Source organism: Neltuma alba, unplaced genomic scaffold (genome assembly GCF_004799145.2).
Source record: "Neltuma alba isolate B1F8T4 unplaced genomic scaffold, ASM479914v2 tig00000794_pilon, whole genome shotgun sequence".
Taxonomy (NCBI): domain Eukaryota; kingdom Viridiplantae; phylum Streptophyta; class Magnoliopsida; order Fabales; family Fabaceae; genus Neltuma; species Neltuma alba.
The window spans coordinates 5447-28282 of NW_021632193.1; the positions used below are offsets into that span (position 1 = coordinate 5447).

The following is a 22836-nucleotide window of genomic DNA, read 5'->3' on the forward strand; positions in this document are numbered from 1 at the left end:
GTAATCAGTCCATTTACATACGATGACCTTCACCCGAAGAAGCTGTCCGTCAGTGGACAGGCAGGGGAATCTCCGTTTGCAAGTGACATTACACAATTTGCAACATACATACAAATATTTACAACTAAAAATAGTCCATTCGCATGTGGACAGATTACAGCCTAACATATCCTGCGACAGCTATAGTCACCTACTGTCATGAAATTTTTCAACTATTGACACCACTATACAAAATATAATCGAACCCACCACCAAAAAATCAAAATGGGTTGTCATAGCTACTTCCCCAACAACTCAACAACTACATAGTGGGGCTCATTTATGTACAAAAGTAGCTGTGTGTTGAACCAAAAAAATAAAAGACCATTTTCAGCAACAAAGTCACCCAGGGTTCGGGTTAGTGCAAATCTTTCTAGTGTGACCAGCTTCACCACATCCTGAGCAATGATACGCTTTCTTCTGCTGGAATTGTGATTCAATCCTCCTACCTCTGGGTCTTCCAGCACGCCGAGTTGTCAATGGTGGTTGTAGGAAGATGGTGGACGAGTAATCTTCATATCGAAGGGAATCTGGCCTAGGGATGTCATGGGTCTCAACTGGAATCATGAGTCTGCCATAAATTTTCTTTTGGGCTGAGAGTAAAAAGCAATCCTCGACATATGCATATATATTACCATATACCTTCTTGATTGCAGCACACGCATGTGGGCAAGGTAGTCCTGACATTTGCCAACCTTTGCAGGTACATTCACGTAACACAAGATTTACCCGCACATCTAGGTTTCCCCATCTGACCCTAAAATTGTTCATTCCATAATTTTGCACATCCATTCTTTCTGATCTGGCCACATGATCCATCAACTTTTCCTCTATATTAGGTCCCACACCATTGCTCCAATTCGTCATGGCTTCTTTGCTGTGGTACATCTTGTTTGCCAATTTTTCCCTGTGCTCATGTATCAAGACAGCTATGTTGTGCTTCCTCTCACCAACAAGCCAAGCATTAAAGGATTCGGCTAGATTTGTTGTGATATTGTCCCACCTCTTGTAAGGAAATTTGCTTTGTGCCCAACGGTCAATGTCTCCATTTGTTTGAAGCCATTGTCCTAATTCTGGACAAAATGCCATTAGCTTTTCCATACTGCAATCAAAGTCTCTATCAAGTCTTGCGTATGCAATAGAATCAAGTAATTTTAGTGCAACTTCCTTTGTCTGTCCGCTGGTCCTCCTCTTTCCCCTGGTTATCTTCAAAAACTCAGCACTGTAATTCTCCTTCACATGACGGTAGCAAAAAGCATGTCGATCTCCTCCAAACACGGCTTGCACTGCACCTTTTATTGAGTTGTGTCTATCCGATACTATTGTCACTTCTAATGAGCCCGTAATATCCTTTATGTTACCAAGAAACCATGCCCAGTCATCAAGCGTCTCACCTCCAACAATCGCATATGCAAGTGGGAATAATTCATTATCCGCGTCATACGCTTGTGCTCCCAATAACGTTCCTTTGTACGGACCACTCAAGTGGCATCCATCCACATATAATACAGGTCTGCCACCTTTCAAAAACCCTTCTACACAGCAACCGTATGCAATAAATACAGCTTGAAATCTATTATCTGATGATGCAACCCACTTTGCTACCGTTTCTGGATCACTTTCCTTCAGCCTTTCACATATCCAAGGGATTAGCATATAAGACTCCTGCGGACAACCATGAATTTTTTCCAATGCTTTCTCTTTCGCCCTATATGCTTGTTGGTAGTTGAGCCTCAACCCATACTCTCTTTCCAAATCCCGTCTAATGTCATTTGGAGCTTTGTGCATGCAAGAAATCAACTCATCTATTATGACTGCTGAAGCAAGTTTGCACCTCTTTCTCTGAGGGACAACTAAGTTGTCTTGTGCATAATGCAAGTGTTCATAGTTAAATCTTCTCACAACTAGGAATCCATTATTCTCACCTACACCATATGCTGAAATTTCCCAGGGACAACCATCTACACAGCACTTCACAATCATCTTATGCCTATCATTCTTTACGTACCGGTAACCAAACTTGTGTGCAAGGCTATACTTATATAATGCCTCTCTAAAATGTTCAGCACTAACAAAGGTTTGCCCTCTTGACATCAACAAATCTGCCCACTTTGATGAATTCATCACCGCTATTGGGGTTGGCAACGTTTCCATACCTACACTTCCTATCAGTGTTGGCACATCTTGTACGGAAGATATGTTTATGTTGTCTGTGTCTAGATCCAATTCCATTGCAGATACTGACATTCCACAAGGGCCAACCAAATCATCTAACCTGCATAAACAAATACAGCTATTCAGTATTACAGTTCAATTTATCAAAATTGGACATATTCTTTCTTATCCTACACACAATCTTAATAAAACCAGTTGAGAACAACTTACTCTTGTACACTGTCCAGCTGTGACACTTGTGTGAAGTCTTTCTCATTCTCACAAACATAAACATGGCCACTACTATTGTTGTACTCAATTACTTGTCCAACACCAATATCGTCAACAAGATCCAAGAATGTATCCCGGTCAAAGCTAACTGTGTACTTCATTTTATATTCACGAGTCCCTGGCCACACATCATGAGCTACCATGCATTGTAGTTCTTCATATGTCATCCCTTCTCTAATCAATCTTCCAGTAATGATGCCCCCTTCATAAATGAATTTCCCTTCTGAGGTCTTTACAAAGTGCCCTCTAACATGAAAGATGCAAAATACTTGTTTCCTACTACTGCTAGCCATTTATCCTCTGCTGCTGCACATCATTCAAGTATGACACAACGTACGTTTACATCAGCAATTTGACAATTGACAACAAGAATTAGTATTTTCACAACATTATATTGCTTTTTCTCGCACACAACCAGAATTACCAAATTTACCATCGTACTATGTATTTTCACCATTCCTCTGCGCGTCTACCTGTCATATAACCCATTCCAGGCCACACACCCATTTCCCTTTCTTTTTCGCCTACCTATGTTCCTTCAGCAGTGCATTATTCTCAATATGCACCCACTTTTGAAAACATCACAAACACCACATCTTTAACAACTTAAAACAGCATCAGCATGAATTTCTCAAACCATAAAACCGTAAGCTTTGCAACTCACTCCCAACCTACATGCCCATGCACTTAAATACTCATTTCTTCCTCATTCACCCATCACAACCCACCTGTGCTAACCGAATCACACCAACAAAACCGAAATTTTAACAACAAAATCTTACCTCCCACGCCAACCTGACGCTACTTCCAGAGAACACGCAACACTGTAGGGCACACTTGCGACTTCTCTCTCTTGCACCAACTCTAGCTTGGAGTCCGAAAGACGGCGGAGGGACGGACCGCAAAAGTGAAGCTCCGCCACTGTGTTTTCTCAGCTCATGGTTGTTAGCTATCTCCCTTCCGCACCGGCGCGCTGCATGGGAGAGGCAGGAAATAACGCCATCTCCTCCCTTTCCGTCTTTCTTCCGTCTTTTACACCCGCTGATAATATGTCTCATTTTCGGAGGAAATAAGTCTTCATTAGGGGCAGTGGCGTCATTTCGCTTGTGGAATTAATATCAGATTGGCCCCTTGGTCCTGCAGTGAGATTTCAGAATGTTTTGGGGGCTCTTTGAAATTTTTTGTCTTTTGCGGTCCTACAGTGAAATTTTCCCTATTTTAAATGATAGAACCATGAAGTAATGATGTTGATATACGTAGATACTCTTGAATATAATGTGGAGATATATGAGGAGAATCACATGTAAATCCTAAATGAAGATAGAAGGATATTTTAAAGATGCATATGGGCAGGCTAGGCAACACACGACTCATCTAAGGATATCTATTTATATGTGAGGAGAGGACACCAGAAGGGGAATCGGAGGAGAGAGAGAGCAAGCATTGGAGAGCATTCCTAGAGGCAGTGCAACAGCTTACCTTTATATATACTAATAGGATCATTTTAATGTCTATGAATCACAAACGCCAGGTTTCCTACCTGGAAAACGATAGGATTTTTTTTTTTCTTTTCCTTCAACATTGGAATCTGTCGATCAAACATTTGAAACCTTTAGAATAATTGAAGAGTGATCCACAATCAACCCTACTTTCAACTTAATCTATTAACACCTAAAATGATTTCATACTATACAATCTCATAATATTATATTAAAAATACAACAACGTTCTTGGTTAACAGCACATACTTGCACCCGGCAGTGCTCTCCTCCTTATAGAGGATACAAAATAATATTTCTATAAAGCAAGTAAAGTTACTTGCCCATCTAACATATATAGTAAAATAAATATTAACTTATCAAGATATTTTGCTACATATTTATAGAATATAACAACCATCTCTGCTCTTCAACCAACCCACCTTCTTCTTATACAACTTCTTTTCCCTTAAGGCCGTGTGCCTTTGCTGTATATCATGGAAGGGGGGTGAGATTCTGGTAAATCCCCGTAGTAGTAATTTTCATCAAACACATATGCAGATTACATAAAGCATGCAAAACAAGCCATATGGAACATAACGTTGCAAGCTATGCATAAAAAGCATTTAAGTGCAATGACACATAGTCAGATTTATTAGCTGAATGCGCAATCAACAGCACATAAGGCCGGACATACAATGGCTCATAAGGCCGCATAAATAATGGCTCATAAGGCCGCGCAATAATGGCTCATAAGGCCCCATATCTTTCAGCTGCATGTGATCACGGCTATTAACTCATGCAAGGAATTAAGGATTACATGTTCTCATGCTTTTTGAATAGTAATATGGCACAAACAGACATGCAGCAATCATACATAAATGTAAAGTAGGAAAGAACTACTACCTGGTCTGCCTCCCTCCCAATCAAACCTTACCGTTCTCCTTTCTTTATGTTTCTTGGCGAGCTTGAGCAGATATAAAAACCTATCATACTCGTAAGGGTAGATCAATATTTGATCCAACTATAATTCATAAATTAAATAACTCTCTTTAAATCCCAAATCTTCTTTAATCTCTACCCTTACATAATAGTGGGTCATCCTAGACAATTTTTCTTATTCAAACTATTCTCTTTGGAACGCTTCCTTCCTTAATTATCTCAACTCATACAGTTACTTTACTTAGTAACTGGTCATCTTGGTCAAAAATTAGTATTTGACTTTTACTTTTAAGAACAGTTTCCTTAGTTTATATCTAGAAGCACCTATTTAATATTTAAGAGCAACTAGCATATTAACTTTCTAATTCATCCTCTGGTTACTAATAAACATAGTTGACAACTTAATACATTTAATCCAAGACTTCCAAGTTCAAGAATAATTCCTACTTATTATTTAACCATCTGAAATTAGTGTACAGCTCTTGAAAACATGGAATACTCATTTTCAAATCATTTCCAGCTTCCTCAATATGAACCTCATGGCCTTACTCGATACACACACACACACACTTGGAAGCAACAATATAATAAGCAACTGTATTCAAATTTTCCAGCTTTAATTCCACACTAAAACCATCACGTTGAAGTTCCTTACTTATGATATGACTAGCTGAAATCATTATGTAATAACAGCAATATTATTCAAATTCTAGGAGCATCAAACTCTCTTTATGTTTAAAAATCTGGATTTCTCTGCGCCCATAACACGCAAATATAAACTCCCTTTCGGCCAAACACAACAAAAATACCAGAGAACATTCGAACTCCAATCTCCAAGTGTAACCTTATCTATATCCGTGTATGTCTTCATCTTCCTCCCATATTAATTAATATTTACTGCAGCAACTTTTTCTTCTTAAATCACTGAACCAATCGGGCACTTATACACATAGACTCTTATATATATATATATATAAATATAATCATGCCTAGACTTCCTCCCAACTAACCATTTCAATTTCAATGTTTTCCACTCATACTTCCCACGACTTTCCCCCATATATACACACACACACACACATTCACTAATATATATATATCCAAACTCAACTCCATTCAGCAGCAGAATCATCATCTTCCTTCAATTCATTTAGAACCCGAAACACACATATATAAATATATATATTACTTCAATCTCCCCTGCACACAAAACCTCAATCCATAATTCCTACTAAATTTTTTTTTCCCAACAATACGGTTGACTTAGGATAGAGGAGTAAGCCTTATTCAAACCGATATATATATATATATACATATATGTATATACCTACACTCCTTCAGTTCTGAAAGACCCAACATATAACCCCATAACCAGAAAGTTAAAGCTCTGTTTCGGCTCACAAAAACAGAGCAAGAAATCCACATGCAACCACCATTATCAACATGCAACTTCATATTCATATAATACACGTTTCCTCTCTCCTAATACCTCAAACCCGATGCCTATGAACCCAAAAATCACATGCGCTGTTCGGGAATTCATGAACCAGAGATAATAGTGACATGCAAGCTTAAAAACCAGCGTCATTTACTTCAGTCTTGCCATATAACATGAATTCACTGATCTTTCTCTCCTTTCCTTCACTTTCTCTCTCCACCCCAACTCTCTCTCTCCTCCATTGCAGCCAAACCACGCACAAAACCGAAAAGAAAAGGGTCGGAGAATGATCAGGATGCTTACCTTGTAAGGTTAATCGGTTTGCATGTGACCCAAATACATCCGATCACCACCTCCGACACTTCTTCGTCGAGCTCTAGTTTTTCTCTGGTCTCTCTCCATTTTAAGATTCAGGCAGTAATGAAATGGGAAAGGAAAATGAATTCTGATGGTTATAAGGATGGAGCACACGGACCATTTTGCCTTTAATTATTCTTTATTTCTTATTCCCCTTCCACATAATTTCCTGAATTTGTGAATCCAAAAATTAATCCATAGTATTTTATATGGATTTTCCTCATCCAATAGCTTTTGTGACCCTTAAAGTAATTTTCATAAAAATTCCAGGCCAAAAATCATCTCTTAGCTATTTTTCCTGAATTTTCCAAGAAAACAGTCCTTAATTCTAGAAATTAGTCCTTAACCCATTTTACGGATTTTATACCTCAAATAACTTCTTTACCTCATAAAATAATTTTCCTAAAATTTTCTAGTTAATTAGAAACCTCTAAAATTTTTCTTAGAATTTTCTAAGAAAATAACCCATTTTGCTATGAAAATAGCTTTAAAATTATTTAAGCCACTTTTTATGGAATGAACTTTTTTGAAATATTTCTAGATCGTGAAAATCAATATTCCATAATTTTTTCTAATTCTAATTGGGCTATTAAATAATTTTAATGAATTTTTTCTTTTCTGCTCATCCTGAGTAAGAAAATTCGAGATGTTACAGGCAGCAACATAGCATTGTTTGCAATAGCGAATCAACAAAGTTACTACCTTTGTTCATCTTGTGACAGCAGCTGAGCAGAGGACCTCTATTGGATCCTTCGACAATTTATCCCTCTTTTCTTCTTTCTTTGTTCTATCATGTTTAGGGATCTTAGAACAATACTATTTATGGTTTATTTTATCATAAGTTTCTAAATTCCCTGGTCAGGGTAGGGATGTAGCCCAACTGGGAAGCTAGTTTTTATCATTTTTGTTTTGACTCGTTTTATGGCTTTTATAAATATATTTTGATTTTTATATCTATTTCTCTTATTCTTCATGTGGATTTTATGACTAGCCACCATTGAATCTAAATTATGGGTGATTTTGATGGACTGGGAGGTGAAGAGAGAACCTACATCTAGAGAAGTAGACATAAATACTTAGGCTAGGGATAGTTTTAGATATTTATGGTGACTTACGACTATAGCGTCAAGATTTAATTAGTTGTTTGGATGTCACGGGAATGAATTCAACTCTAATTAAATAGGGACTAATAATTCGGGAGAATATTAGGATACTTTAGGGATGATTGTTACTATAATAAATTAAAGAGTCAATTCAAAGGATAGAAACTAGCAACCCATAGGGTAAATCCTGAACCCCAATGCTTTGAGTGATTGATTTTTCTCTTATATTTGATTTTCTCGTGCTTTTAATTTATTATTTCATTATATCTCATCAATCAATTCATCTATTCTCATTGTTACTTATTTGGATTAGTAAAAATACAACCTCCATGTGGGTATGACCCTTGATTACTCTAGGATTTTTACTACATCAATCCCTGTGGGAGTGATCAGCAAGCTTAAAAACTAGCATCACACACTTCAATCTTGCCATAGGACATGAACCCATTAGTCCTCCTCTTCTTTCCTCCAATTTCTCTCATTATCCCATCTCTCTCTACATGCCATTACAGCCAAACCATATAAAAAACAGAAAAGAAATAAGATTGATCAGGAAGCTCACCTGGACCGATCAATTGGTTTGCATGCATGCAAAAAGATTGCCTTGGATTGCCTTCTCCAATCACTACCTCTTCTTCTAGTCTCCCCTGGTCTCTTAACTCTCTCTCTCTCCCCCTCCAGCCTCCAACACAAAAATAAGATGGGGAAGGGAAGGCTGGTGATTTTTAAGGGCATGTGAAATGTCCATTATACCCTTCACTTAATTCCTCATCTCTAATTCCATCCTTCCTCTATAATTCTAAAATATAAGATAAATTCAGAAATTAAGTTATTATATTTTATATGGATTTATATTATCCATTAGCTTCTTTGAACTACAAAATAATTTCTCTAAAAATATTGGGTCAAAAGTTAACTCCTAACTATTTTTCTTGAATTTTTTAAGAAAATAGCTCTTAATTTCAGAAATTAATCCTTAACTCATTTTAAGAATTTTATGCATCAGTTAGCTTCTTTACTTCATAACATAGTTATCTTAAAATTTTTAGCTAAAATATAGACCTCTAACTATTTTCACTTGAATTTTCTAAGAAAATAAGCCAGTTGGCTCTGAAAATTAACTTTAAAAGTATTTAAGCCATTTTTGGGAAAATAAAATTTTCCATAAAATTTCTAAGCATCAAAATTAGCATTCCATATTTTTTCCAATTTATTTAGGCTCTAGTAATTTTAAATAAATTTTCTCTTTTCTGCTTCTCCTAAGTCAGAAAATATGGGGTGTTAAATTAGTGTTTTTCAGTTGCATGTTGAGTCTAGTTTCATTTGAAACAAGTTTCACATTAATTTAATTTGTGGTTTGGGAGACATTATAGAAATGCCAAATATATGCCAGAGTTGAACAAATAGATAACTTCAGGTTGCAGCGATTCTGACAAAACCACTGCAAACGTTTTTCAAATTTACAACAGTTTACTTAGAACCACTGCAAATGTATGTCATCGATTTTTTAATAGCACTCTTTTTTTTTTGAAACGCTACAAAATTTTGCTACAATTATTCCTTCCATGTGGGGCAAAGCTTACACGCCATAATTTTGTTGCGGTTTTGAGAAAACTGCTACTAATGCACAAAAAACCACTACCAATGCTATCCTTGCAATCAAATTGTTGTATATTAGTAGCGGTTTTTGCATAAGTGCTACAAATGTATAATTTAGTAGCAATTATTTGAAACATCTGCAAAACACTTTTTTTTTTTGTAGTGCAAGATAATTTCTTTGTTTTTCTTGACTATTCTGTAATATAATTTACATTAAATATAGTTAGTCAAAGTAGGAGATTAAATACACTTTTTGCAAAGGTATTTCATATCATGAAAACTAATCACATCTAACAATTATAATTACATTATTGAGAATAAGTGAAGAAAAGGAAATTTAGAGAACATTGAATGAGAAGCATGAATTACTACCATATCCTAGTAACAAAATAATGGCGAAAAGAGATGATGTACTTCAAGATAACTTCATTTGTTTCATGGCTTGGCATGGAAATATTTGCAAATTGTTTGACTAAAGTCAACACTTGGAGCAATTAAGCACTAGAAGAAAAAAAGGAAGAATTATTGATCAAAGAGAAGGCAGGACCAAAAACACTTCTAGTTAAAACTGTGATCCCCATGAAATTCCTTAACCCATTGTAAATGTTACAAAAGTCCCTAGAAACTGAGCCATAAATTGCAGGTTATAGACTTATTTCTTACTTTGACTCTTTATAGGAGAGCCTAATTAGAATTGTTGAAAGAGAAATATATAGCAATCCATGTAGGACCATTGGATACTAAAGATGAGCAATCGACTTGTGCGAAAAAACAAGATCAAAAAATACAAGATCAGAAAATAGATAGTATGTATTTGTAACCTCTTGTACCACTGCAAGAGGATTTGATACATATTTTTTCATGTAAAGGTGTGTTTCATCTCCTCCAAATAGAGTTGATGAGAATGATGATTCCCTTAATCTGAGAGTGGAGATTATCATGATGCAGATTAGTGAGAGTGTCCTTCAACCATGAAGGGAAGCAAGAGGGATTAGTATTATCAAATTTAATTTGAAAACATTTAAACCAAAATGCTTCAATGAATGGGTAGAGACAAAAAAAGATGATCAATGGTTTCCTCTTAATGACAGTCAAAGAGACATAATCTGGTAATATTGAGATGATGCCTTTTGAGAATGTTACATGATGGCATGATAGAATACAAGAACTTCCAAATGAACAACAGAAATTTAGTAGGAAGAGATATGGACCACAAAAATTTTCAAAAGGAATCATAAACCCTAGAGATGTGTTGCTTGAGACATAAGAAGTAGCCATCTCCAAGTGTATGTACACAATTACTGCCATTTCAATATAAGTGATCAAGAAAATTCGGGGGGGGGGGGAGGAGAACATTGTAAATCACATTAATGTGGAGTAAACATTATTGGTAGATGTTGGATATTAGGCTTAAGTTTGCCCTTGATGGATCAGACTACTTGATCCAAGAGAGGAGAATCTCTCTGATCAAGAAAATCAATCATCAATCAGATGCAATAAATGATTGATTACGGAATATTCAATCAGGCATTATCGGCTTGATTGATTGAAGAGAAATTAATCAGACATTAATTGTTGATTGTGAAATTGGAATATCATCCCATGATAAATGAGGAAGATTGCACCTTCTTAAAATAAACCCTGGCCCTATAAATAGGAGGTGCCTCCTTCTATTTCTCTCTAGCCCAACTATTGAGTTTTCTAGTATTCTCTTCTCCTCTCTCTGGTGCATCTGTTGTGCCATTCTTATCAAGACTCTAGTAGTCAAGATAATGCGTGAGCTACCAGCATTACGACCTAGAACCGACCTGATACGCTTCCCTCACCTCTCTCTGTTTATTTCTATTATTTTCTTCATTAGCATCAGAGCCTTCCTAATCTTGTGGCTATGCTTCTTTTGCACGTGTTATTTTTTTTCCGCTACCATTTTTTTCCTTCATATATATGTTATATGCATGAGAAAAATTATTTTTTCTCCTTATCGAACACGTGCTTCCTCTTTTTTTTCTAAGAAAATTGTTTTAAGTGATTTTGAAATTCTCTCTCTCTATTCTGCGTGAAAGTAACCGTTTTTTTCCGTCTTGGCTTGGTTTCATGCCTCTGATTTATCATCTTTGTCACACCTTACTTTTAGATCATATTTTATTGCAAATAGAACCATTTGGAACCATTTCTTGTGGCCTTAAGTTAAAAGAATTTGAACTTTAAATTTCATTAAATTCAGGTTACTATTTATGTAACCCTAACCAAAGTTAAACTTTGAAAAATCATAACTAATTATAGAAAAATCAAAATGAGCTAGTTCTAAGTTCTATTTAAAGCTCTTAATATTATCTTTAGAGAAATAAAATACTCATTGGTGTCTAATCTTTATCAATCAATTCCAGAATTAACACAAATTGGTACTGTTTATATGGTAATTTTTTAATTTTTCATAATTTATGCCTAATTTTGAATAGGCATAACTTTTTGTATAAAACTCCAAATTTGATGAAATGCCACTTGTTTTAAAGCTTAAAAATATGATCTATAATTCTACTAAGTTTTATCCAGAATCTCATTCATTTGGCTAGAATTTCGTTAGTGGGAAAATGAGGTATTTTTAGGGTAATTTTATCCATTTTTCAAGCATTTTCTTGACTTTTCTCCCTTTTTAACCTCATAGAACTATTTCAAACCCATATCATATGTTTAAACATGATTCCTTGATCAAATATTCATGTACATGTCAACTTTGGTCAACATTACAATAATTCATACATAATTACAAAAAAAATTTTCCAAGAGGCATTAAACTCAATTCTCTCCCAAGATTATCTCCTTTCCTTTCTCCTTGCTTGGTCCAACCTCTAGTTGGTAGATATTTAAACATAAAAGAATGAGATTTTATAAGAAACCTCAGTAGTAGTGAATCACAATTATCATGCTAATCATGCTATGTAAAAATGTGACATGTTATTATGAAACTAGAATTATCATGTAATATTTCATGTGCATTTCATTGCCATGGAAAGAGAGCCATAATTCAAGCCATTGACCTATTCCATATTGCATATTGCCAAGGCATATTTGACATAGAATTTCACAAATAATCACATAATTTGCTCAATCACATCATGACAATATAAAACAAATAACACATACACATTTAAACAAGCAAAAAAGCAATCAAATTATGAGTTCAATGCTACCTCTTACTCAAGTATCCAATTCGACCTCTTTAGGTTTTTCATGCTCCTCTTTGTTTTCTTGCATGATAGGTATCATAAACACATTCTAAATTACTAATAATCCAAGCATAAATACTATTACTCAAAAATAAACTCATATAAACCCCTTTTTCCTTGATTTTTAACATAATTGTTTCCTCTTTGATTTCAATCAATCTCTTGGGTCATTCCTACACAATCTTTCATGTAGAATCCAAATATCATATCAGACTTAATAAAATCACACTCCTTCCCCCTTAACTTATGTTGGCCAAATAGTATGCTTTAAGGGTCCTTAATTGTTAGTGGCAATCTCACCCAAGAGGGAGGTGAATTGGATGAGTTATAAAAATCTTGCGTATTAAAACAATAATCTAAATAGAAACAGAGAGTGTGAGTTAGAGTGATTTCACCATAGACAGTAGACATAGGATTTATACTGGTTCGGTCTCAACCACTTGACCTATGTCCAGTGCTCAGAACACCTCTGAGTATTTCACTATGTTCCAAGATTAATCAGGCTCTTGGTGTCGCAATACAGCAATTGATTTGCTCAATCACTCCCCCTTACTACCCGTAAGGTTACAATCCCACTCAAGAGTCCACACTCTTGAGTTTCACTCAGAAAATAACTAAGGATGATAGATATAGCTCTCTCACAGAGCAAATAAATGTGAAACACTGAAGCTCAGAAGAACAGAGTATTGAATGCAACAGTAAATTATTTGCAGAAGGTAGCTCGCATATTCAATTCCTTGCATTCAATGCTTCTTCACACCTTTTATAGTTGAGGAAGTTTAGTAACCGTTAGACAGAAGAGCTTCTAGCCGTTGAGAGTTCGGTTGCGTGTTTTCTCAGTTGCAACGGTTTTCGCCATTAATGCTTCTGACATGGTAGGTTACAGGCTAGTAAACAACTGTTGGATAACTGTTAAACTTTCTTCTTAATATGTAATAATATGTTAATCAAATAAGTTTTTATTGCAAAGTAAAGCTCAGAAACATAACTGATTAAATGATAATAGAGAATATTCATTCATTGAAAATGGAATCAATTAGTCGCTGAAAGTGTTTGAACAAGAGATCAGCATCTTTAATCGAAGTCATGATCGATGACTAGACGATTGATCAACTTATTGATTAATCAAATAGAAAGAATTTGACACAGGCAAGTTTATTTATCAAACAAGTGATAGATTAATGATTTATCAATGAAGTAATCAATAAATGAAAAAATAACTTCAGAAAAACATGCAAAGAAAAGGCTCAAGGTCACTTTTGATTTTGAATCTCTTAAAATAGAGAATTAAAATAAACAAGAAGGCTGAGGAAAGCTCGAAGGGAAATAATCAATATATTTTGAGAATCACAGTAACTTTTCGATGTTTAACTGGAAAGAGTCAGTCATCGATCAAGTGATCAAAAAATATTTGATCGATCTTGTAATCGATAAAACTGATTGAAGTAGAAATAGATTTTCAAAGAATAATGATCAAGTACTTTATCGATAAGTGAAAGATAGATAAATTGATTGATAAAGAGCTTTAGCAAAGATTTTCTGAAAGTGCTCAAAATATATGATGATCAATTAAGTGATCGATAAAGGATTGATTGATCAAGTTATCGATAAAGATAATTTGAAGGACTTAGATTTGATATGCTAGGAAAACGTTTGATCGATCACTTTATGTGAAAACAGAACACTTACAAGGTTGAGTGATCGATGAATTTATCAATGAAAGAATTATCGATCAGGTGATCGAAAAATATAACTTAACAAAGTAGCTAGAGAGATAATTATGATCGATCATTTGATCGATAAACTATTGATCGATCAAGTGATCGATCAAAGGCTATGACAGAACACTTGAACCAAACGATAAATAGGCAAGTTATGATGCAATTATAGAATAAGTTATCAAAAAACTTTTGATTGATAACATGATCGATAAATTGTGATTAAAACAAAACAAAGTGTGTAGAGAGCTTTACCATTTATCTGTCTTCTCATCGATGACTCATTTATCGATCAGGTGATCTATAAATACTTACCAGATTTGTGTTCCATTATCTGATAGCTATTGGATCAACATTTTATCGATTAACTGATCGATAATTTTCTGCAGACTTCTAAATACAACTATCTTAACAATGATCGATCAATTGATCGATTAACACATTATCTATCAAGTTATCAATTAAAATTTCTGCTAAGTTACTTGTTTGCACAGGAAAGTTATCTATCAACTGATCAATAATCACTTGATCGATTACCTGATCGATCAACCTACTAAAACATATATTGTTTAAGTTTGTTATCATCAAAACCTTAAATCTAACTATCTCTCCCTTTTTGATGATGACAAAACATATGTGAAGAGTTAATCAAATATCAACAGATAACAATATAAATCAAATTAAAGAAACAATAAACAACTTACGACACATTAAAAACTGACAGAAATGCACTACTGATAATATTGAAACAGTTTAAACATCAGAGTTCACATTACATGATAGAAGTACAAGAAACTAAACAGCAAAAAAACACAGAAACTAAACTAGACAGGCTCCTTAGATTCCTTCCCCCTCTTTTTGTCAACATCAGAAGATGGAGAAGGAATAGAGATAGTAGGCACAATGATAGGAAGAGGGGGAAACTGAGAAAGTAAAGAGATGGCTTGAGAGATGGATGGAAAATGTAGAGAGGGAATAGGCTGAGAAACTGTGATAAGGGCTAAGGTAGGAGGAAGAGTGGAAGAGGTGGAAGGTGCAGATGGAGAATTAGGAATAGGAGAAGTGGATACTAGTGAGGTAGGTGGTTCTGGTTGAGGATAAGGAGGAGATGGTGGATGTGAAAGCAAGTCTTTAAAATTGAAGGAAGTGCTGGGCACAGAGAAATTGTTGTAGAGAGAGGCTATTATTCCTTTAAGATCTCTGATTTCCTTCTCAACATAATCAAACTTCTGAGAGACTTCCTTTTCCAAAACTATCATGGCTTGGCAATGGAGATCCAAAATTTTGGTAATACCCTCAAACTTCCTATCTGAGACTTCTCTATAGTCTTTAGCTATGAAATACACTCTCATCTCAAATTCTTGAAGTTCTTCCTGGAACATTTCCTTGATTGATCTTTCCAGAAATGAGGGTCCAGAGGTATGAGAGGGAGTTGCAGTGGATTCTGCCTCATCTTGGGGCCTAGAAGAGCTAGCAGCAGGTTGTTTTCCTTTATCTTTTTGAGCTAGCTTCTGTGAAGGTCGAAGGGGCACAGAGATTTTCATCTTGTTCAGTTGATTTATCCCAAAAGAGGGGACCTTCACTTTGACCTCACCAGGTTCTATTGGTGCAATATTGTTCACTTGAAGCAGATAAGTAGCTAGCTGAGGATAGGGGATAGGAGTTGACTGGATTTATTGAGCACGAAATCCTTCATCTTAGTATAGATCAGAGCTCCTATATTTATCTGTTCTCCACTAATTATCCTTGCTAGCAGAAGGTAGTCACTCTGATTAAGGTGGGAGAAGCTTCCAAATTTATTGACCATGCTTCTTGAATAGATGTAGTGAATTATTCTGTAATAATCACACATCTGTTTAGGGGGAAAATTTAGCTCACCAGGAAAATTGTCACTCTGCATCAAAATTTTATAGGCCTTGATATCATTTATTTCACCTCCCCTCACATGGTCTTCTGTCCCCAGTAACTCATTTAGCTTAGTAGGAGTAATAGTAATTGTTCTGCCTCTGAGGTGTGTTTTAAGATAATCACTTACGAGATTATCCTGCTCATCATATTCTTCACAGGATTCCATATTATAATAGAATCGTTTGACTACTTCAGGGCAGTATTCTCCTCTAATGCTTAACCAGTTCGAGTAATATTTCAAAGGGTCATCCAAATCTAGTCTAATCTTATCATTAGTTTTCAGACTCTCTAAGTTCACAGATACTACAAGACAGAATTTTCTGGTGGCAAAATCAGCTTTGAACTTTACTTGGTTTACGTCCTTCTCTAAGTTCCCAATGAGAAATTCAAATGATTCAGAGGGAATACCTTGGCTAGGAGCTTGGTATGACGCACCCTCACTTGCCTTCTGTTTCTTCTGTCTTCGTTGCTTGGGGATAGGAACTCGTAAAGCAGCCTCCACAGCTTTCTGAATTGAAGCTTCATCATCAGATTCTGTTCTAGATTCCTTGGTGACCATTGGTAGCTTGGATTTTGACTTTGACTGTGGAGATTTTCTCTGAGGAGTGGGTTGCCCTTCAGACTGACTTTCTCGTATCTTTAAAACTCCTCTTTTCTTTGGTGGTTCCTCCCTCACTTTCGGTCTGTACCTTTTCTTTGTAGTCGAGGGAGTAGTGTCTCTGGAATGGGTTTGTTTATTGGTGCTTTCCTCTTCGTCTACATTCGGTTGTTTAACTCTTGTCATTTTTCATTGCCCAGAAGAAATTTTGGGGAATGTTCAGTGAGAAGAGTGTTTGAAAGATGTGGTGGAGAATGAAAGAGCTTTAGAAGTGATTCAGAGTGGAAAAGGAACAGCAATTTAATTGAATAGTGATTTTTGGACCGTTGTGTAGGAACAGGGGAATAGTTTATCAAGTTAGGGCTTCAATAACTGATGGGGGTTTTCAAAAGGTGAATATTATAAACACAAAAATTATCGATCAAGTTATTGATCAATGAGTGATCGATCATATGTTCGATAAATATGAAGAACACACAAGAACACTGAAGCAATTATCGATCAAGTTATCGAGCAATAAATTATCGATCATGTTATCGATAAATATTAATAAAAGAAATACGTACCTAGTTTGATTTATCAATCATTTGATTGATTAAAAATTTATCGATCAGCTTATTGATAATTCTTAACATATTGATTGATTTGTCTTAAATCCTTGTTGCTCCTGATCGATGTGGGGATCGATAATTGGCTCATCGATCAGCTTATCGATAATCCTCCTTCCAACTTCATTTTCTTGCTTCACATATTTAATTTATCGATCAGTTGATCGATAAACTAACCCTTCCTGGTGACATGATTATCGATGTCTTTATCGATTATTCCATACTCTATTTGCCTATGTTTTCCTTCGACAAAATAGAGCTTCCTACAAAACAAATTTCTATACACTCTGATGCTCAAGTTAGTCTTTTAATCATCAAAACATTAAATCTAAAGATTCAAATTAGAGAGATAATATGAGATTTCTTACAGTTCATTGGGATTTACCATTCCCAATTCTCTTTTGAAGTAGTTGAACTTCTGTTGATCTAGAGGGTTCGTGAAAATGTCTGCTATTTGATATTCAGTGAGGATGAATTCTACTTTTACATCTTTCTTTTGAACATGATCCCGAATGAAATGATGTCAGACGTCAATGTGCTTAATTTGGGTATGATGAACTGGATTCTTGGACAGACTTATTGTACTTGTATTGTCACACAGAATTGGAATCTCTCTCAAGTTGATTCCTAAATCCTGTAATTGTTGTTTTAACCATAGAATCTGAGCACAACAGCTAGCAGTGGCAACATATTCTGATTCTGTGGAGGATATTGCGACAGTATTCTGCTTTTTACTTGACCATGAGATAAGGCATCCTCTGAGGAATTGACATTGTCCACTGGTACTCTTTCTGTCCGTCTTATAACCTCCATGATCAGCATCTGAGTATCCCATTAGATATTCTGCACCTTTCTTCGGATACCAGATTCCTAAATTTTGTGTATTGACAAGATATCTGAGGATTCGCTTGACGGCTTCTTCATGTGATTCTTTGGGAGCTGATTGATATCTTGCGCACATTCCCATACTGAATTGAATATTAGGCCTGCCTGCCGTGAGGTAGAGTAATGATCCAATCATTTCTTTATACTTGGTCAGATTTACGTCCTTGCCCTTCTCATCTACGTCCAGTGAAATGGTTGAGCTCATTGGAGTCTTTACGCTTTTGGCATTTTCTAATCCAAATTTCTTAAGTAATTCCTTGAGATACTTCATCTGAGATATGAATATGCCATTTTTCTTTTGCTTGATTTGTAATCCCAGAAAGAAGTTAAGTTCTCCCATCATCAACATTTCGAACTCACCCTGCATTAGCTCGGTAAACTCTTGATAGAGTTCCTCATTAGTAGCTTTGAAAATAATATCATCCACGTAAATTTGCACAATCAAAAGTTCATTTCTATATCTTTTAATAAAAAGAGTAGCATCCACTTTGCCTCTTTCAAAACCTTTTTCTATCAGAAAATTGCTAAGGCCTTCGTACTAAGCTCTAGGAGCTTGTTTTAAACCATATAAAGCCTTTTTCAGTTTGTAAAAATGATTAGGGAAGTTTGGATCTTCAAAACCAGGAGGCTGTTCTAAGTTTTCTTGTGACAGAGGTTCATTTGAATCATCTTTGTTTTCTAAAAATTCTTCTGAAGGTGCTTTATTTGAAATTTTGTTTAAATTCAATTTTTGAAAATTTTAAACGATCTCAGCATTATCATCTAGAGGTTTTGTAATTGGCTCAATTTCAGCAAACACAACATGTATTGACTCTTCAATTGTAAAAGTGTGTTTGTTGAAAACTCTATAAGCTTTATTGGGATTAGAGTAATTGAGAAATAAACCTTCATCAGCTTTAGGATCAAATTTACAGAGATTCTCTTTATTGTTGTTGTGAATGTAGCACTTACTCCGAAAGATCTTCAGATGAGCTAGGTTAGGCTTTCTTCCTTTGTATACCTCATATGGATTTTTGCCGAGCAGTGTTCTGATCTAAGCTCTATTGGAGATGTAGTAGGCCGTGCTCATTGCTTCAGCCCAGAACACTTTTGAAATCCCTTTCTCATTCAGCATTGCTCTTGCCATTTCAGTGAGCACTCTGTTCTTTCGTTCAACAACTCCATTTTGTTGAGGAGTTCTTGGTGCTGAGAAGTTGTGATCAATCCTATGCTCGTCACAGTAGTCTGCAAACTCGTTGTTCTTGAATTCTCCTCCGTGATCATACCTGATTGACACAATAGAGATACCTTTCTCATTTTGGACCTTTTTGGCAAAAACAATGGAAGCATTAAATGTTTCATCTTTAGAGGAAAGAAATAGAGTCCAGGTGAATCTCGAATAGTCATCAACTATCACAAGAGTATACAGATTTCCACTAAAACTTTTGACTCTTGACGGAACAACCAAATCCATATGAAGCATTTGGAGTGGCCTTTCGGTTGAGACTGTCTTCTTTGATTTAAACGAGGACTTTGTTTGTTTACCCTTCTGACAAGCATCGCAAATAATATCATGTTCGTAATAAATTTTCGGTAAACCAATAACCAAGTCCCTTTTGTTGATTTTGAAAGCTGATTCATGTTAACATGTGCAATGTAATATCCTAATTTCAAAAAAAAAAAAGAAAGGGGTTGAACTCAACTTTTCACCAAATTTCGATGGAAAGTTGAATGTGAAAGTTGAAAAAAAGGGAGCGAAGGTTGAAAGATGAGAGTGGGGAGTTGGGAGTTTGGGAGATGGAAGAGGAAATGAGGGGGCCTAATAAATATGTGGGAGTGTTATTTTTAACACTTCCCACAATCCAGTTCCCCGGCGCGCAAGAAGGAAAGAGAGAAAGAGAGTTAGAGTGGGTGAGAAAGAGAGGAGCAGACCGGTGAAGGAGAAAACAAGCTTTGAAGATATTTTAGGTACATAAAATTACTTCTTTTTATCAAACTTTCTTTATAAATATTTCCTGTATATTTTAAGCTTCCTATTTACATTATTACTATAGTTATTAGAGAAAATTTTGAGACTTATATATGATCTAAGTATTGAGTTTTGACAAAAGATGACTATAGAAATTTAGAAGTGAATGAGTTGTTAATTTTAATCGGTTAGATTTGTCCATTTGTTGGTTTTTAGTATTTAAATTAGTTTTTCTAGTTGAAAAATCTATTATATATGATTTATATTATATTTTTACCGATTAAATTCAAGTTAAGTAATTTATTTGGGTTGTTTGGCATACTATTAAGATTTTAATCGGTTTAGTTTTATTTATTGGGTGACTGGAGGTTTTAAAATAATTATTGTAGCTAAATTTTATTATTTATGGAAATATATATATGGTAGTTATACCATTAAAGTTTTGATTAGATTATTTATTTATAAATACTTGAAGTATTATTGAATTTTTGATAGTTTGATTTTGAGGTTTAAACTTAAAATGAGATTTTTAGAATTTAGAACATAATAATTTTATATTTGGAAATTGTGGAAAATCCTTTTATTAAGGTAAATAATTTGGAGGTGGTAAATAAATAATTTGGCTTTTAGAAATTTTAAGTTGTTTCTAAAATACTTAATAATTTTTGAGTTATGAGAGTTGCGAGAATTTAGAATAAAAATTTAATTAAATTAGAAATTTAAATAATATAGAGAAGTTTAATTAATTAATTAATTAGTTTATATTAATATGTGGTTATATTAATTGTGTAGATTAATTATTGGTTGAGCAAAGGATTGACCTTGTGGTAATCCTTAGTATTGCTTTGGCGAGAGGTAACCACTTTCACTTGTTATATGTGCTAATATTTGTTTGTGAGTATTTTCCTATTTTTGAATAATATTTGTTATTTGGAATTTGAGTAGATATATTATATCTTTTGGGCTATGAAAATTGTCTTGTGGGATTTTTGGAATTGTGATTGAGAAGTTTGGAAAAGATATATGATTTATATCTTATGGATTATACTGAGAAAAGATTGAGACTTTTTTCGTTATATTGTGAATGATTAGTTGTTATTTGGATTTTGGATTGAGCACTATCCTACCACGTGGTAAGGCCGCTATTGGTGCACATTGGTTGGCTTCTTCCTTCATCCCCCATAGTGAGGGATCAGCCTTTGTGGCTTCTTATTCGTCTCCCAAAGTGAGGGATAGGCCTATATGTCTGATTAATCCCCCATAGTGAGGGATAGACTTATGTGGCTTGTGTGTTGGCCCCCATAGTGAGAGTTTGGATGATTAAAATTATATTTATGGATATATCTATGTTTCTCGAGAATTAATAACTGTCCCACTTGACACCTCACGAGCACGTGTTAGTATGTATGATGAGTTGGAAAGTTGGTTACTGAGGCATTTGTCTCACCCCTGGTTTTTACATTTCAGGTGATAGTTCAGGTGGTGGCCCATCAGGGAAGGCTCCGGAGGCATAGTGTGCTGTTATAGCTTGTATAGCCTCCCGCTTTTGTTCTATGTGCTGACTTGTTATATATTGCCACATAGGGCCCATATACTCTAATGCTGTAAACTAATACTTTTAATTACTACTATCTGATATGGAGGTCATTGGAAGGCCAGAGATATTTAAGACTTTGCATATTACACTCATTTGATAGTGTTGACTTTTGACTAATGGGCTCTATGACTTATATTAAAATGTTTTATCAGTTCGTGTGTTTGAAAGTGTAAGTTTGGTTTGGGCTAACGGTTGAATGATATTTCTGGACTTTGAAAGTTCAAGGCCCAAGTGAACGATTGATGTGGCTCGTAATATAGTTTATTTCTTTTAACCATGATAGCGATTTTAAAATTTTAAGGTTTCTTCTTTTTTCTATCATGGTTAATCATTCGAATAGATTGAAAACTTTGATTAAAATGGGTTTTTTAAAAAACGGTTGTCACATGAAGATGTTTGTGCCAAACCCAACTTTCCTCCTTTTTGCTAATAAAATAGTTTTCAGTAATTTTTTAATCAATTTGAAGAGTATAACAATTACCGTCCCTTGGAGCTCTCAGCTTTACATTCAATTCTTCCTTCTTCAATGCAATGGCAAGTCATCTTACTTACGACTAAGCATTTCTTCTGAATTGAAGATCACCCAGTTGTGTTTTGTCGGTACTTGACTAACACTGAGTAGATTGTGACACAAGCCTTCTACATAGTACACATCTTCAACCTTCATTCCTTTGTCACTTTCTATTTCTCCGATTCCAGTAATCCTTCCAGATTGATTGCCACCCCGAAGCTTACTTTACCTCCTTCTTTTGTTTTGAGTAATGTGAATTTCTCAGTATCGACAGTCATAGTATAGAGCATCCACTGTCAATGTACCATTTGTCTATTCTGGATGCTTTGAGACATACCTGTGATAACACAATTATGTTTAGGTACCCATACCTTCTTGGGTCTTTTTGATTAGTATGAGTTGTCCTTAAGCACATAAGTACCTTTGGAACCCATT

At 35.1% G+C, this 22836-nt stretch overlaps 1 protein-coding gene across 1 annotated transcript; it reads right to left on the reverse strand.

The window, feature by feature from the left end:
• Window positions 1-381: 381 nt before the first annotated feature.
• LOC114745943 (uncharacterized) lies at window positions 382-2777 on the reverse strand. The gene is made up of 3 exons (XM_028934125.1): window positions 2425-2777; window positions 725-2314; window positions 382-610 (listed from the first exon to the last, which is right to left on the reverse strand). The coding sequence occupies exons 1-3, from the start codon at window positions 2775-2777 to the stop codon at window positions 382-384; spliced, it is 2172 nt and encodes a 723-aa protein (XP_028789958.1).
• Between the last annotated feature and the right edge of the window lie 20059 nt (window positions 2778-22836).